Below are 18,277 nucleotides of genomic sequence, written 5' to 3' on the forward strand. Positions count from 1 at the left end.
CTACCAGGAGGAGACCACAAAGTCAGTGGTTACTCACTTACTCACTCCTTCACGTCACAGAAACTTACCAAGCACCTGTGAAGGACCGACCACAGAAGACACTGAAGTGAACGAGACATGCTAACGTGGAATACAAAACTAGAAGCACAATACTGTAACTGTCCTTAGACATGTAAGTCCACAGGGTGAGGAAGCAATGATTCTCCTTTCCAATCCCTCAAGTGTCAAAAACAAAACATAAAAGCTCCCATGACACGGGGGCTTTAAGGACTAAATGAGCTAGCAAATGAGAAAAGCCTCGGAGACAAGGCTCAAAATAGGTTATCTTCTTCACTGTCAAACAACAAGAATTAAAGAAGTCATCTATGAGGCAGAACATTTTCTTGAAGAAAGTGATCTTTGCAAAAAGGACACTGGGTGACAGTGTATAATATCTTCAAGGGTAATTTTGTGAAAAATGCAGAAACATCCTTCAAACAGAGGATTCTTTTTCCAGCTCTCAGAAGGGTGGAGAGCTTCTATTTATGAACTGATATAATATACTCTACGTGCTTCACTTTCTGATGAACCAACAGGCACTCCAATTTAATATATTTAAAAGAATGAATACGGCCGGGCGCGGTGGCTCACGCTTGTAATCCCAGCACTTTGGGAGGCCGAGGCAGGTGGATCACGAGGTCAGGAGATCGAGACCACAGTGAAACCCTGTCTCTACTAAAAATACAAAAAATTAGCCGGGCGTGGTGGCGGGCGCCTGTAGTCCCAGCTACTCGGAGAGGCTGAGGCAGGAGAATGGCGTGAACCCGGGAGGCGGAGCTTGCAGTGAGCCAAGATTGCGCCACTGCACTCCAGCCCGGGCGACAGAGCGAGACTCCGTCTCAAAAAAAAAAAAAGAATGAATACTAACAAGTCCATTCGGCTATTTTTCTCAAGCCCAACATCTCAAGTTATAAACTTATATACATAATTGTAATTTCCAAACCAAAAGTCAGGGCACCTTCAAAGCATAAAATGGAATATTATGAAACTATAAAAAAAAGGCATCTTAGTGCAATGGCTCACACCTGTAAGTCCCAACACTTTGGGAAGCCAAGGCAGGAGGATGGCTTGAGGCTAGAAGTTCAAGACCAGCCTTGGGCAACATAGCAAGACCCCATCTCTACAAAAAGCAAAAATTTAAAAATGCCAGGTGTGGTGGTGCATGCCTGTAGTCCCAACTACTCAGGAGAGTGAGGTGGGAGGATCCCTTCAGCCCAAGAGTTCAAGGTTGCAGTGAGCTATGGTCACGCCACTACACTCCAGCTCGGTGACAGAGTGAGATATTGTCTCAAAAACAAAAAAGAATAAAGAAATTCATTCTTAAACTACTATTAAAGAAAGATATCCAAGATATCATTAAGTAAGGCAAGGCACAGTGCCTCACGCCTATAATCCAAGCACTTTGGGAGGCCAAGGCAGGTGGATCACTTGAGGCCAGGAGTTTGAGACCAGCCTGGAGAACATGGCGAAACCCCATCTCTACCAAAAACACAAAAATTAGCCAGGCGTGCTGGCGTGCACATGTAATCCCAGCTAATCAGGAGGCTGAGGACAGGAACTGCTTGAACCTGGGAGGCAGAGGTTGCAGTAAGCCAAGATTGTGCCACTGCACTCCAGCCTGGGCAACAGACAGAGACTCTGTCTCAAAAAAAAAAAAAAAGTGAAAGAAAGATATCATTAAGTGAAAAATATAAGGTGCAGAACAGAACATGTTTGCATTTATGTAAAAAGAAGATTTATACACATACACACACACAAACACACGCTTGCTTGTACTATATACACATAAAATTCCTCTGCATAAGCAATCGATATTTACTAGATCTAGAGGACCAGGACACAAGGGTGGAAGAGTCTTTTCAGTGTATATCTCTTAGGCTTTTTGAATTCTAAACCGTGTGCACCTATCCAAAAACTTACACTGAAGAAAGGAGCAATGAAATCATGTCATCTAGTCAGACAGCTGAAGTGGTATAGTACAATGAGGTTGGAAGACCTGGGCTCAAAATCCACCTCACATAGTAGATATATGACATCAGGTGGGTTACTCATCTTCTATAAGCCTCAGTTTCTTCCCCTGTAAGATGAAGATAAACTCCATGGCATAGGACTGTCATGAGAATTACAGTAAGATGCAAACATACAGATGCCCAAGACAGTGCCTGATAGAGTTGGCAATTGACACGTTTTGTATTCCTATTACCCAATAGGTTCTTTTTTTTTTTTTTTTTTGAGACGGAGTCTCGCTCTGTCGCCCAGGCTGGAGTGCAGTGGCGCAATCTCAGCTCACTGCAAGCTCCGCCTCCCGGGTTCACGCCATTCTCCTGCCTCAGCCTCTCCGAGTAGCTGGGACTACAGGCGCCCGCCACCACACTTGGCTAATTTTTTGTATTTTTAGTAAAGACGGGGTTTCACCGTGGTCTCGATCTCGTGACCTCGTGATCTGCCCGTCTCGACCTCCCAAAGTGCTGGGATTACAAGCGTGAGCCACCGCGCCCGGCCACACCCAAGAGGTTCTGAGACGCATGACCACCATACTCACATATAAACTGCTTTAGGCTATTGGTTTTCCTTTAAAATTGTGATTGCATCATCACTCCCTTCCAGAAAAGGGGACATCCTCATTGTCTTTCCACCCCCAGAGAGAAGAAAAAAACTTTCATAAGGGACAAAGAAGCTTTTCAATTCTTGAAAAGGCTCAGAAGTACAGCACAATCCCTCTTCAAGACAAGTCAATTTAAGTTCATCTGCTGAAACTCAAGGAGAGTTCTTTTTCCTCCTTCAAAAGTTTCCACTGGTGCAAGCTTCAGAGGAGAAAAGTCAGAATAATTCCCAGGCCAAGGGCTAATCTACTAGAAAAAGCCAAGAAACAGGCACTGAAATATTGTTTGTACTCATGTCTTTTCAAGAAAGCCAAGTTCTTTTTTCAGTTTTCAGAACCAAGGTTTGTTTTCAGACAAAGACCTCCAGGTCAAGACTTCAAATGAGCATAGCCTTTTCTTCTGACAGTTACAGGCAAGCACACAGGAATACCGAAGAGTCCTATCACGAAAAACTGACAATCCTAACTTTGGGCTGCCAAAGGAAGCCTCAAGAAGATGATAATTGTCAAGCACTGACTGTGTGCTGGAGCTTTTCATCTGTCTTCTCATTTTAATTCACACAAATAACCCTATGACAAAGAGATTATCACTTAATTCTGGAAGCAAGCCCCAAGAGCTAAACTGACTTGCCTAAGTTACACAAGTTAGCTGGTAACAGTAGAATTCAACTCCAAAACCATGCCACCATTCCACTGCCTATTTCTAAAGAACACGTAATTATAAAAACTTAATTGAGGTAAAAAGTAGTGAATCCGAATTCTGATTTTTAAAAGAGAGTGAAAGACCTTCTTAAAATTAATCGTGTACCCCTTTGCTTAATACTAAAGTCATCCTAATGTCTTTATGCTCCCCATAATCAATTCAGATTAAATGAAAGCATCTCTATTCATGCTAACTCTGAGAACAAATATTAATCAAATTTCTGCTTGAAATGACAATGAGAAAAGACACAAGGGACAGTAATGAGAAATGGGCCACTCACAGTTTTGTAGATATGTTCAGTGGGGCCATGAAATTCCTGTTGCATTCTTTCCTCAAGGAAATAGATGCGGAGCTTTAAGTTAAAGTTTTCTTTCTTCAATTCAGTGATTTGCTGAAAAAAATCACAGAAGGGTCATCAAAAGCAAAAAAAAGACAGAGGGTCCAACAGATAGTACATACATTAGTCCCTATAGATTACAAGGCTACAAAACTGATTCAAATGTTAAATACTAGAGAAAGCTTATTTTTGCTACCATTCTACTAACCCAGAAGAATTAAGTGGTTCCCACTAGCCAAAAGTAGTACAATTTGAGCATTAAAATGAATAATGACAGGAATGAATAATGAATGAAGAAAGAATTCAAAACTCCACACTGATAAGGAGAAGAAAAGGAAAAGAAGAATCTCTTCTTTTCAAAAGAAATCCAGTTAATAAATGCAGAATACAAGGAACAGAAAATCACTATTTTACAACCTCTATAGTAATGATTGATTCAGGTAAGAATCAGCAACACTAAAAGCATTAGATGAAAGATCACTACAGAACATAATATTCAGACAGTCATAACATATCACCCATAAATGGCTGATTAATTACAAAAGGAAGAGGTACCCTTACAATTTAGAAAACTTGCGAACACCATCTTAACCAAAAAAATTCATCTCTTATCACCATTGAAGGGATAAACTAACATCATTTTCCTCCTGAAATAAATCAATGAGAGCAAAGAATTCCATCCAAAGTTCTTCTCTCTATAACCTTTAACCTGTAACTAATCAAGAGGAGTCTACAGATAAATCTAAGTCGAAGAACATTCTGCAAAACAACAGAACTGAACTCTTCAAAAATCTTAATGGCAATTCTAAGGCAAAAATGTTTGGTGAACTCTTCTAAATAAATGGAGGCTGAAGAGGCATGACTACTAAGTACAATAGAATCTTGAATTTTTTACAAGAACAACCATATGATGATACCTGGGGAAACTTGAGTAACAATTTTATATTAGGTAATAATATTATGATTTTACAGGAAAATGTCCTAAGAAAGAGATACATGCTAATGTACTTAGGAGTGCTGTGTGCAAAAGAAACTACCATCAGAGTTAACAGGCAACCTACAGAATGGAAGAAAATTTTTGCAATCTACTCATCTGACAAAGAGTTAATACCCAGAATCTACAATGAACTCAAACAAATTTACAAGAAAAAAAACAACCCCATCAAAACGTGGGCAAAGGATATGAACAGACACTTCTCAAAAGAAGACATTTATGCAGCCAAAAGACACATGAAAAAATGGTCATCATCACTGGCCATCAGAGAAATGCAAATCAAAACCACAATGAGATACACCAGTTAGAATGGCGATCATTAAAAAGTCAGGAAACAACAGGTGCTGGAGAGGATGTGGAGAAATAGGAACACTTTTACACTGACGGTGGGACTGTAAACTAGTTCAACCATTGTGGAAGTCAGTGTGGCAATTCCTCAGGGATCTAGAACTAGAAATACCATTTGACCCAGCAATCCCATTACTGGGTATATACCCAAAGGATTATAAAGCATGCTGCTATAAAGACACATGCACACGTATGTTCATTGCGGCACTATTCACAATAGCAAAGACTTGGAACCAAGCCAAATGTCCAACAATGATAGACTGGATTAAGAAAATGTGGCACATATACACCATGGAATACTATGCAGCCATAAAAAATGATGAGTTCATGTCCTTTGTAGGGACATGGATGAAACTGGAAACCATCATTCTCAGCAAACTATCGCAAGGACAAAAAACCAAACACCGCATGTTCTCACTCATAGGTGGGAATTGAACAATGAGAACACATGGACACAGGAAGGGGAACATCACACACTAGGGCCTGTTGTGGGGTGAGGGGAGGGGGGAGGGATAGCATTAGGAGATATACCTAATGTTAAATGACGAGTTAATGGGTGCAGCACACCAACACTGCACATGTATAAACATGTAACTAACCTGCACGTTGTGCACATGTACCCTAAAACTTAAAGTATAATAAAAAAAAAAAAAGAGTGCTGTGTCATGACGTCTGCAATTAACTCAAATGAGTAGAGACAGGAAAAAAAGAGATAAAGCAAATACAGAAAACATTAACTGGTGAATCTAGATGAATATACATGGTTGTTCACTGTGCTATTTTGCAACTTTTCATACGCTTGAAATCTGTCACAATAAAAAGTTGGGGGAAAAAAGAATATATTAAGAAAAATTATATTTACTGAGAACCTACCATGTAAACAAGCACCAAGCTAGATAATTTATATACAATATCTCAATTCTTAAAGTAACGCTGCAAAAGTACTGCCTCCACTATATACATGATCAAAGATCACGCCAGTAGGGGAAGAGCTGGGATTCCTATCCCGCTGTCTGACTCCAGTAACTATGATCTGTCAAATCAGCCTCACTGCCTATAGAGAAAATTCCTGATTTTTTTGGTTTGGTTCATCCAGTAAACTTTTCTGTGCAGTCTAACTTAACTTCAAGAACAGATATTAGCCTACACATTAAAGCAATTCCTAGTATGTTTCTAACACCGTGTTTAAATAGCTAAATGTTCTCCAAAATCCTCCAACATCCCCAGGTTCTCCCTTTCTGTTTCACTATTTTTAAGTCTCTGCCTTTGGGAGAAAAAAAATTCCTCTCCTTACCCTGTTATAAAGAGAGTGGCAGAAACACAAGCTAGGAAGGGACTTTAAATTAGTCCAGGATGATGGTTACCTTTGGGGAGGAAAAGTGCATAGTGCTTGGAATGAGCCACAAAGCAAACTCCTAGGGCCCTGATAATGTCCCATGTCTTGGCTTTGGTGATGGTTATAGGGTATGCTCCTTTTTTGATAATTCATTAATCTGTTCACATATGATTTGTGGGTATGCCTGCATGTATGTTACACTTCTTTTAAAGTTTATTTATTTTTTTATTTTTTAAAGATGAGGTCTTGCTCTATCACCCAGGTTGGAATGAAGTGGTATAATCGCAGCTCACTACAGCCTCAAACTCCTGGGCTCAAGGAATCCTCTCACCTAAGCCTCCCAAAGTGCTGGGATTATAGGTACAAGCCATCACACTTGGCCTCATTTTTTAAAGTTTTTAAAGTCAAATAGTCTGCTAGTCTATGGTTAAATATGAATTATTAAAAGTCAATTCGTCCATAGTTAAGTAAATCATAGTATGTCAACTCAATAGAATATGATAGAACCATAAAGAAGAATGAGAGACCACATTGTGCACTCATAGGAAATTATGTCCAAGATACGTTGTTAAATAAAAACACTATAGCATGGAACATTATATAGACAGGTTGCTAATTTTTAGAAGGGCAGGGGATATGAATATATAATTATTTACTTGATATGACAGTATGCATCTAGAAGTACACTGTATATTTGTACCATATAAATTTCCCATAAATAAAATAAATTTAAAGTAATAATAGATAAATGCAATATTTGAGACTCTCTGAATTGTGAAGCGAGTGCTGACGATATTTACTAAATGCAGTGTGTCTGTCCACATTACAGTTCATGCATCTGTTGTTCTCTTTCCATTCTCAAAGTCACTGTTCAAGCTCAGTTCTCAATGGTAAGGCAGAAAGATTAGTGGCTTTGGAGACAATATTAAGTTCAATCTTAACTCTCTTTTATGATGCAACCTAGACATGCTACTTCTTTGAGCCTCAGTTTCCTCAACTTTAAAACAGGGATAATAAAATCAATCTCATAGGTTTTTGAGAGAAGAAAATAAATGAATTTGATGATTTCAAAATGTGAAACTTTTTGTTGTTGTTGTTGTTGTTGTTGTTGAGACGGAGTCTCACTCTGTCACCCAGGCTGGAGTGCAATGGCGTAATCTTGGCTCACTGCAACCTCCGCCACCCGGGTTCAAGCCATTCTCCTGCCTCAGCCTCCCGAGTAGCTGGGACTACAGGCATGTGCCACCATGCCCAGCTAATTTTTGTACTTTTAGTAGAGACGGGGTTCACCATGTTGGCCAAGCTGGTCTCAAACTCCTGACCTCAGGTGATTCTCCCACCTCGGCCTCCCAGAGTGCTGGGATTACAGGCATGCGTCACTGCGCTCAGCCTCAAAATGTGAAACTTTTAAAGTCAAGTGACTAAAATTTTTGCCACATGCAAAACCATGTACTAAGACATAAGACAACAATCTTAAAATGAATGGAAAGATAGAAAGTCTCAGTGGAGAAACAGAGGTATAAAAAAAGAATCAAGACCCTGTCCCTACAAAAAATGAGATACCATACACACCTATTAGAATGGCTAAATTTTTTTTTGGGGGGGGGGTGGGTAGACGGAGTCTCGCTTTGTTGCCTAGGCTTGGCACGATCTTGGCTCACTGCAACTTCTGTCTCCCCAGTTCAAGTGATTCTCTTGCTTCAGCCTCCCACAGGCACATACCATCATGCTTGGCTAAGTTTTTGTATTTTTTTTTTTTTTAATAGAGACGAGGGTTCACCATGTTGGCCAGGCTGGTCTCGAACTCCTGACCTCAAGTGATCCGCCCACCTTGGCCTCCCAAAGTGCTGGGATTACAGGCATGAGCTACCCCGCCTGGCCTGGCAGATCACTTCTCTGTGGACCTCAGCTTCCATATCTGTTAAATGAGAGGACTGGGCCTCCCAAAGTGCTGGAATATGTGAGCCACCGTGCCTGGTAAAATAAAATTTTTTAATTGATAATACCAAGTACTGATGTAGAATAAATGGTGTTCTCATAGTCTGCTGATGGGAATGCAAAATGGCACAGACACTCTAGATACAGTTTGGCAATTTCTTGCAAAAAAAAAACTATACTTAACATGTGACTCAACAATTCCACTCCTAGGTATTTATCCTAGGGAAATGAAAACCTATGTTCACACAAAAAAACCTGTACATAAATGTTTACTGCAGCTTTATTAATAATCACCAAAAGCTGGGAGAAACTCTTACGTCCCTCACAGTGTGAATGGATAAACAGTAGACATCCGTATGACAGAACAGTGCTCAGCAACTATGAAACACACAACGTGAATAAAATTCAAAGACATTATGCTGAGGCAAAGAAGACAGTCTGAAAAGATTACATACTGTATGATTCCATTTATATGACATTCTGGGAAAAGCAAAATTACAAGGACAGAGAACAGGGCATTAGTTGCCACAGGCTTGGGGTGAAGAGAGGATTTGACCACAAAGAAGTAAAAAAAAAAAAAAAAAAAGGGAAGTTGTTGGTATTATGGAACTGTTCTATATTCTGATTGTGGTGATTACATGTGCCAAGAACTGCATGCACATATAAAAAACTATAATCATACATACGTACATATAGATTACAATAGTGATTACAAGCGAATATACATCTGTCAAAGTTCATCCAACACCTAAAATTGGTGCATTTTATTTTATGTAAATTATATCTCAATAAAGCTGATTTTTAAAATAACTAAAATGAAATAGGGCAAAATGTGAAAAGCTACACTTGGATGCTAGTACATCTTCACACATAAACATTAATCACGTATTTTTTTCAGCTTTTTAAAAAATAATTTTTAATAGCATATCATATTCTTTTTAGTAAATACTTTTTTTTTTTTGAGACAGAGTCTTGCTCTGTCACCCAGGCTGGAGTGCAGTGGTGCGATCTCAGCTCACTGCAACCTCCGCCTCCCAGGTTCAAGCGATTCTCCTGCCTCAGCCTCCCAAGTAGCTGGGATTACAGGCGTGTGTCACCACACCCAGCTAATTTTTTTATTTTTAGTAGAGACCGGGTTTCACCATGTTGGCCAGGCTGGTCTTGAACTCCTGACCTCAGGCGATCCACTCGCCTCAGCCTCCCAAAGTGCTGGGATTACAGGTATGACCCAGCACACCTGGCCCATAAATACAATTCTATGACCGAATGAAAGAAAACGATAAGCATATTTCGCATTAAGTATATTTTCAAACTATCTACCCTTGGCCCTCCTGTTAACACTTAAGGTTTCAATTTTGTGGTTAACAAGAACAGCACAAGAAACAACTGGTAGGTTCATTAGCACCTCCTTTTAAGGAAACAGCACATAAAACATTCATTCAAACAAAAACGACTACCCCGCCAGATGCTTCCTATAAAGCGAAACCTTATTCTGTTACTCAGCTACCAATGAAATATTTATGGAGGTTGCTTAGAATGCCCCCATTGTACACAATGCTAAAATTCTTAGCAACACTTGAAAGAATATTTGTCCTATTTATAGGTAAAGAAATTTTTGTATACGGCAAAGGAAAATATGCCTTTAGAAGGTCACAGCAAACGCCAGACAGTCCCAAATGAATAAAATGAAATACAAGCACCATCTTTTCCACCATGGCCAGTTCAGTTCTCTGCTTAGTACCACTTCCCTCACGGTTTTCTCTGAATACCACTACCAGGCTGGACTGGGGATCCTTCTACATGTTTCCACACACTCTCTACTTTATCAGAGCAATGACCATACTGCATTGTCCTAGCTGGATACTTGACTTTCTACCCACCCCCATCCCATAACCACCTTGTGCGCTCTAGACTGTAACCCAAGAGATGGTTACTAAATAGCCAATGGTTGGCAGAACAGATGGACAGACACATTTAAGAATTTCTTGGCCAGGCAGGGTGGCTGACACCTGTAATCCCAACACTTTGGTAGGCAGAGCCAGAAGGATCACTTGAACCCAGGAGTTTAGGACCAGTCTGGACAACATGATGAAACCACTTCTCTACAAAAAATTTTTTAAAAATTAGCCGAGTATACTGGCACACACCTGTAGTCCCAGCTACCCGAGTGGCTGAGGCTGGAGGATCACTTGAGCCCAGGAGGTCGAAGCAACAGTAAGCCATGATCATGCTACTGCACTCCAGCCTGGGTGACAGAGCGAGACTCTGTCTAAAAAAAAATTTTTTTCTGGACAGAGGGTCTCGCTCTGTCACCCAGGCTGGAGTGCAGTGGTGCAATCTTGGCTCACTGCAACCTCCGCCTTCTGGGTTCAAGCAATTCTCACTGCTTCAGCCTCCCAAGTAGCTGGGATTACAAGTGCCCACCACCACACCTGGCTAATTTTTGTAGTTTTAATAGGGACGAGTTTTCACTATGTCGGCCAGGCTGGTCTCGAACTCCTGAACTCAGGTGATTCGCCCACCTCGGCCTCCCAAAGTGCTGGGATTACAGGCGTGAGTCACCATGCCCAGCCTAAAAATTTTTTTAAAAAAGAATTTCTTGGCTGGGCATGGTGGCTCACGCCTGTAATCCCAGCACTTTGAGAGGCCGAGGCAGGCAGATCATGAGGTCAAGAGATCGAGACCATCCTGGCCAACACAGTGAAACCCTGTCTCTACTAAAAATACAAAACTTAGCTGGGCATAGTGGTGTGCACCTGTAGTCCCAGCTACTCCGGAGGCTGAGGCAGGAGAATGGCTTGAACCTGGGAGGCGGAGCTTGCAGAGAGCCGAGATCATACCACTGCACTCCAGCCTGGCGACAGAGCGAGACACCGTCTCAAAAAAAAAAAAAAAAAAAAAAAAAAAAAATTTCTTTAAGGCAGTGTGATGTAATAAGATCCCCCTTAGACTTCAGACAGATCTGGTATACACCACTCCCTGGTTAAACCCTCTATTAGCTCTTTTTTCCATCATTCTTAGAATAAAACTCCCTGCCACTGCCACAAAGTGCTGTATCATCTGGCCCCTGTCCACCTCTCCATCCTCATCAGGTATCATCTTCTCCCCATTCACAATATTCCAGCCTCACTGGCCTCCTTTCCAGTCCTGAAATAAGCCAAGCCCTTGTCTGCCTACAAAGCTCTTTCTGCAGCATCTGCCAGGGTGGCTCGGTCTCATCCCTTCCACCTCAGCTCCAATGTCACTGCCTTGGGGAGGGCCTCTCCAACTACACCATCTAAAGTGGACCCCATCTCTGCGAACCTAACCAGCTCACTCTCTAATGCACAGCTCTTACTTTCTTGCTAGAATTTTTCACAATCTGTATTTGTCTCATCTCTTTGCATGTTTATTATTATCGTGTTTATTACATGAATATAATCCACTTAATCTTTCATGGCTGTTTCCTCTGAGGTTTTAACAAGTATCTAGAACACAGTAGACATTCAACAAATTGTTAAATGCATGAACAAATTAATGAATAAATACAATCCAGACCACTTTACTAGCTGTATGGCCTTACTGAAGCTCACTTTTCCTACATGCCTCAGTTCCTCTATCTATAAAAAAGGGATTATTATAACCATCTCAAAAAGCAAGTCTAAGAATTAAAAGAAATTATTAGAATGTTTAATATAGTGCCTAGTACAACATAAGAATTTAAAACATTGTTTTTCTCATATGTACTTCTCCCTTTAAGAGAAACAAGAAAAAAAAAAAAAAAACTTGAGGTGGAAAAACTGAAAACAGCTTACAATACAGTAGGAATACATACCCAAAATATAAAACCCACCAAATATGACTTGGAAACCTGATGCTCAAAAGGAAGCTAATGCAAGGCTGTATTTGCCACGTTCCAGCCCTTGGAAGCCATGTGTTACTGTGGAAGTGCAGCCATCTGAAATCGGAAACATCTCAACGTGACTACGGGGTGGTGCTTTCTGAAACTGGAGAAGGGCCCCACCTTAGCGGCAGGAAAAATTTTGCAGGAGCTACTACTCAGTAATTCTGGCTTCCTCCTACTCCTACTCTCTGTCAAAAGCCTCCCCTAGCCTGAAGTTCCATCTAAAAGGGAAGAAAAACCAACAACATAAAAAGCAATCAGGGCAACTCCAACCAGCCCCACCTCAACTGAAATCTAAGCAAAGTGCACCTAACTCTGGCTATCCATTTCAATGGCTCGCAAGAACCTGGGCCTCCAAAGCTGAGGCTCACCCTACCAAATCATCTTTCCACCCAAGACAGCAAGAGCTAAGAACAAGAGCTCTTGGGCCAGCAGGAACAGACTCAACTACCAGAACTGCTACTTTTGCGTTGTGTGACCTTGGGAAAATTATTTAACATCTTTGTCCAGTGTTGGCTCATCTATAAAATGAGGATAAAGTCAATTCCCTCACAGGGGTGTTGTGACAACTAAATGAGCTAAAGCACCTGGCAGAGCCTTGCACTTAGCAAACAGGAAACACAGCGTTAAAAATCATGTAGAGTGAAGGCAACACCAAGGCGCTAAAGGGAAGAGATCTTCTCCAACCCGCCCATATTGCTGTCTCAAGGCCTGTGTTCTCCACTCACTATTGACCAGGAATGGTCTGTGCCAATCCTGGCTGTTGCTGACCCTGTGATTATGCTCCACTTGCCAGCCCATTCACAGTCTCAAGACAGTATGGCATCTTTCCTCCATGAAGTCATCAATTTTTAAATTTTTACATCTAGGGAAGTATTCTGGTCTGCATACATAGATGGTGGTACTGTCTTTTTTTTTTTTTTGAGACAAGAGTCTCGCCCTGTCACCTAGGTTGGAGTGCAGTGGCACGATCTCAGCTCACTGCAACCTCCGCCTTCCGGGTTCAAGCGATTCTCCTACCTTAGCCTCCCAAGTAGTTGGGATTACAGGCACATGCCACCATGTCCAGCTAATTTTCTTATTTTTAGTAGAGACACAGTTTCACCATGTTGGCCAGGCTGGTCTCAAACTCCTGACCCCAGGTGATATGCCCGCCTCAACTTCCCAAAGTGCTGGGATTACAGATGTGAGCCATCGCACCCAGCCGATATTATCTTAAATAATGGTATGTGTATACACACACACAGAGTAAAGCCTTTTTTAAAATGAAAAAAAAAAAAATTCACTTCTCAGGCCCTCAAAAAGCAGATCTTTGGGCCACAATGAATTTTTTAAACTTTTTGAAAGTAGAAAAACTGTTAGACCTCACCTAGCATAACAAAAACCATGAACTTGGCTACCCAAAGTTCATCTCTAGTAAACAATACTGCATGTAAGATAATACTGCCTACAGCAGCTAAGTGAGGTAGTAAAGAGGGGAGGATACTTTGGAATCAATTTCTGGTGCTACTCTCCTTGGTGTCTTCAAATCATCAAGAAAACTGTTACTAGGTAAGTATCTTATAAATAATACTGGAGAAATAACAGAATTTTTTTTTTAAACAGGGTCTCTCTCTGTCACTCAGGCTAGAGCGCAGTGGCTCATTCATGGCTCACTGCAGCCTCAACCTCCTGGGCTCAAGCAATCCTCCTACCTTAGCCTCCCAAGTAGCTGGGACCACAAGCACACATCACCATGCCCAGCTAACTTTTTAATTTTTTTTGTAGAAATGGGGTCTTACTTTGTGACCCAAGCTGGGTCACAACTCCTGGGTTCAAGCGATCTCCCTCCCCTGCCTTGGTCTCCCAAAGTGCTGGGATTATAGGCGTTAGCCACCACACCCAGCCTCAATAACAGAAATTTAAAACTGAATCTCAAACACCAGTTGGAATTTAACTACCTTATGAAATCAACTATTTTCATATTCTTTTCAACCTTTGCTCATGAATACACATTTTTGCAGAATTATAACATAAGTGAATTTGCATATTCCATTGCTTTCATTTAATATTTAAGTATTTTTCATATTGTGGCAGAATTACACAAAACTATCAGTTGAAATAACTGCACTACATTGCGCTGAAGTGATTCACAGTCAACTGTTTAACCATTTCTCTGCTGTGCACTGATGGACTCAGTGTGCTCTCATGGAAAGTGACCAGCTTTACAATCAGAAAGACCAGGCTTGAATTTTGCCTTCTTTTTGCTTCTCAATCACAATAAGCTCATGGGCAAGTTGTTTATAATCTCTCCAACCTCAGCTTCCTCATCTGTGAAATATCCTCAACACACACTTGTCAAAAGCAAAGAGATAACAAATATAAAATACAATTTCCCTTCCTTCCCGTTTTTCACAATTATACACAATGTGGCAACAAACACCTTCATCAACAGAGCTTTATTCCTTCTACTGGGTTGTTTGCCTAGTATCAATTTCCCCAAAATGGATTATTGGGCTCAAGAGTAGTTTTATATTTATGACTATCAAAATCTCTTCCCAAATGGCCTTCAAAAAGATTGTAAAAATTCACACTACTCAGCCCTCCATCTGGCCAGGTTTTTGGAGGGCACAGCCAGGACATGCAGAGAGAGGTACGGGAACCCAGAGCGTTCAATCCAGCAGGCCATCCCACTACACGAACGAACCCCTGTACTTAACACTTTTACCCCACCAGCCATGAGCCCTACTTGATTCCAAGTACTCAACTCTGCAAAATCCCCTAGCACTGTCAAGCTATATGTTGTGCACAGAGCTCCATAGAAAGTGGCTATGACACTCGCTCTGCCAGCTACAGACCTGGTCTTCAGCCACTTCCACTGAGCGGCATCCCACACAATTCTTACACTCCTGCCACGTTCTAAGTTCACCCTCATTCTCCCACTCTTAGCCTCACCTTGCCCTCATTACTGCTTGCTTTCCTGACTCTGGCCCTGCATACCCCCATCCTCATTATAAGCTGTCTGCCTCTAGATGTGTCTCTAGGTATATCTCCTCTCCAGCCACTTTAGTAACAATAACCACAGCAGCCGCCCTGTTTGCTAAAGATCTGGTATAGCAGGCACTATCCTAGCATGTTATTTACTCCTCACCACAAGCCTCAGATAAACATTTTTTCCCAGTTTTACAGACAAAGCAACGAAAATTCGGAGCTTTAGTATTCCATACAAGGTCACACATTCATTCAATCAACAAATATTAGGTGCCTACGATTTTGTTAGGTTCAGCGCTGAGTACCAGACATTGAATAGAGACACATGTTAAGCAAGTACACTAACAAAGAAATAATCACAAACTGTCACAAGAGTCATGGTGGGAGAGACAGGGCACTGAGTACTTGCTAGAAGACAGAATCATGAGTTGAGAAGGGAGTTAGGGGTAGCCTCTCTAACAAGGCCACATTCAAGCTGAGGCAAGAAGGTCCAGGGGCCTGCCATTCAAGGAAAGGGAGAAAGGGTGTCCAGGCAGAGGATGGAGCATGCACGAAGGCCCTGGCACTGGGACAAGGTGGGTGTGGCTGAGGAAGAGCAGTCTGTGTGGCTAGAGCAGTGTACGATGAGGAGAGGAATATGCTGAGTTCAGAAATACAGGAAGCTGCCAATCACACAGGGCAGGTTCTCATGGACCAAGGTTAGGGATTTTATTCCAAGGTCAAAGAAACATCACAGAAGGATGTACAGAAACTGAACAATGATGGGGCAGAACCCAGGGCAGTGGTTGTAGTCAACAGAATCTTTGCATTAGAGCAGACATCAGCATTTATTGAGTACCCTCTATGCACCAAGCATCATGCTAGGTGCTTTCCATGCCTTACCTAATTAATAACTGAAGGAAAGACAGTAGTAGCCCCACTTTACACATTTAAGCAACCCATTTAAGGCCACAGGTCAGTAAGTGGCAGGGCCAAGCCTGAAACCCAGTCCTCATCATTCTCAAATCCATGTCATATCTACACACCATGGTGCTTCTGAAAGCTTCAGGGCCATACAAGTGGGCCAGGGGTGGAAGGCGAGGGAGCTATGATCTGGTAGTAAGTAACCCACAACATATTATAGCAAATTTAAATATGCAAACCTCCTAGTGAAACCACAAACAAAACACTCAAATTTGACCAACTGCCTCGGCTGAAGCCAAGAATTTTCAACAACAGGAATAAGGGCCTCAATGCAAGAATGCCAACATCTCAGGGCAGGTGGGTATAAGAACAGAACAGCAAAAGATAAGGAGACCAGGTGTGGAGAGGACACAGGCAATTGTTTCAGCCACACCTGGCTAAGAGTTCTTTCAATTCCTTAGGAAGCTGCCAGACATAACAAATCCTATTCCACAGTATCTATTGTTTATTGCATGTAAGTTATGCTTAATATCTCCAACATCCAGAAATCTTATTTCTAGGAATCTACCCTTAAAAAAAAAAATCACTCAGCAAGGCATGGTGGCTCACGCCTGTAGTCCCTGCACTTTGGGAGGCCAAGGCAGGCGGATCACAAGGTCAGGAGATCAAGACCATCCTGGCTAACATGGTGAGACCATCCTGGCTAACACGGTGAAACCCCATCTGTACTAAAAATACAAAAAATTAGCCAGGCATGGTGGCATACGCCTGTAATCTCAGCTACTAGGGAGGCTGGAGCAGGAGAATCACTTGAACCCAGGAGGTGGAGGCTGCAGTGAGCCAAGATCATGCCACTCCACTCCAGCCTGGGCAACAGAGAGAGACTCTGTCTCAAAAAAAAAAAAAAAAAAAAAAAAAAAATCACATAACTATAAAAAGATATATGCACAAGGAGATTCATCACAGCTTTGTTTATAAAAGTGAGAAATTAGAAACAAGTTGAAATGTCCCACAGTAAGGTTAAATAAATTATGGCTCAATCTATCCCTTTTAGTAAGCCTTTATTTAATATTACACAGCCAATAATAATGCCATCCATCAGTATCGAGAATGGAAAGTTATCCATGTCATTCCCTGTCAAAAGCCAAGATTAAACTCTTCTACATGTTCATAAAGATAGCTACTTGGACAGCACATGTTGTACCAGATTCTGGGTCTTCCCTACTCACCCAAAAAACATGTTTTTTAAAGGGAGAGAGAGATACTAGTGTCCAGAACAAGTCACAACAGGTACAGGCCTTCACAAAATGCTGCCTCCGTGAGGCCTCCTCTGGTCTAGGGAGGGAAGACCAATAAGACAGGCTCCCATAGAAGAGCAACTGATTTACCTACTTCCTACCATAAGGCCTGCCATACAGGTGATTATACCCTCAGCTAATGAGGATATTAGACAATGGATTACCAGTTTAGAGACCAAAAAGAAGACATGTGGTTTTCACATGCCAGAGTGAGTACTTGCACAGAACAGTCAAATGAAATAGAAAGGACTTCCTTTGACAGAAGATCTGGGTTCAAAGCTGAATAAGTCCCTACCCCTGTCTGGGCTTCAGAGTCCCTACATGTCAAATGAAAGGACTGGAAGAGATGATCCCTAGAGCTCCTCCAGCTCTGAAATTAACTCCATTCTAAATATCCCTTCATTCCATGCCCTTAGCTCCACATTCCTCCCTTTGGGCCCACAACACCACAGCAGCCTTTTAACTCATCACCGTACCACCAGCCTTGCTCCCCTCCAAACACTTCTCCTCATAGTCACCAGCCTGGTAAGCTTTTGAAAGCACAATTCTGGTCATTTCCCTCCCCAGATTAAAATCCACTGCTGGTTCCCTTTCATCTTCACGACAAAAACCAAACAAAGCAGTGTAACATTCAAGAACCTGCAGGAGCTGGCCCCTGCCTGCTTCAATGGCCTCACTTCTCTCAACTCCCCTCACACAGCCTCCTTCCAGCCAAAGAGAACTTACAACTCCCTGAACTCCTCCAATCCTGTCATGCCTCTCTCTACATTTGCACATGTGAGTCCTCGTGCCTGGGATGCTCCCTAGCTCTCCCAAATTGACCAATCCGTACCTGTCCCTAATGACCCAACTCAGGCAACATCTCCTCCAGGGGCTTCTCTGAACCCCGAGTCATAGCCCCTCCTCTGTGGCCCCACAGCACCTTA

At 41.8% G+C, this 18,277-nt stretch overlaps 1 protein-coding gene across 4 annotated transcripts in view; it reads right to left on the bottom strand.

Moving 5' to 3' along the window:
- The window catches only part of CDK5RAP2 (CDK5 regulatory subunit associated protein 2), a 186,914-nt gene that overhangs the window by 152,830 nt on the left and 15,807 nt on the right, over positions 1 to 18,277 (bottom strand). For 3 of the 4 annotated variants that reach the window (XM_030817710.1, XM_030817712.1, XM_030817709.1), the window contains exon 4: positions 3,625 to 3,735. In XM_030817710.1, the coding sequence (XP_030673570.1) occupies positions 3,625 to 3,735 (111 nt within the window). Of the gene's footprint in view, positions 1 to 1,959; positions 1,978 to 3,624; positions 3,736 to 18,277 lie in introns of those variants that run through there. The other variant, XM_030817711.1, reaches the window with a different exon arrangement.

The sequence above is a fragment of the Nomascus leucogenys genome, chromosome 8 (assembly GCF_006542625.1).
Source record: "Nomascus leucogenys isolate Asia chromosome 8, Asia_NLE_v1, whole genome shotgun sequence".
Taxonomy (NCBI): domain Eukaryota; kingdom Metazoa; phylum Chordata; class Mammalia; order Primates; family Hylobatidae; genus Nomascus; species Nomascus leucogenys.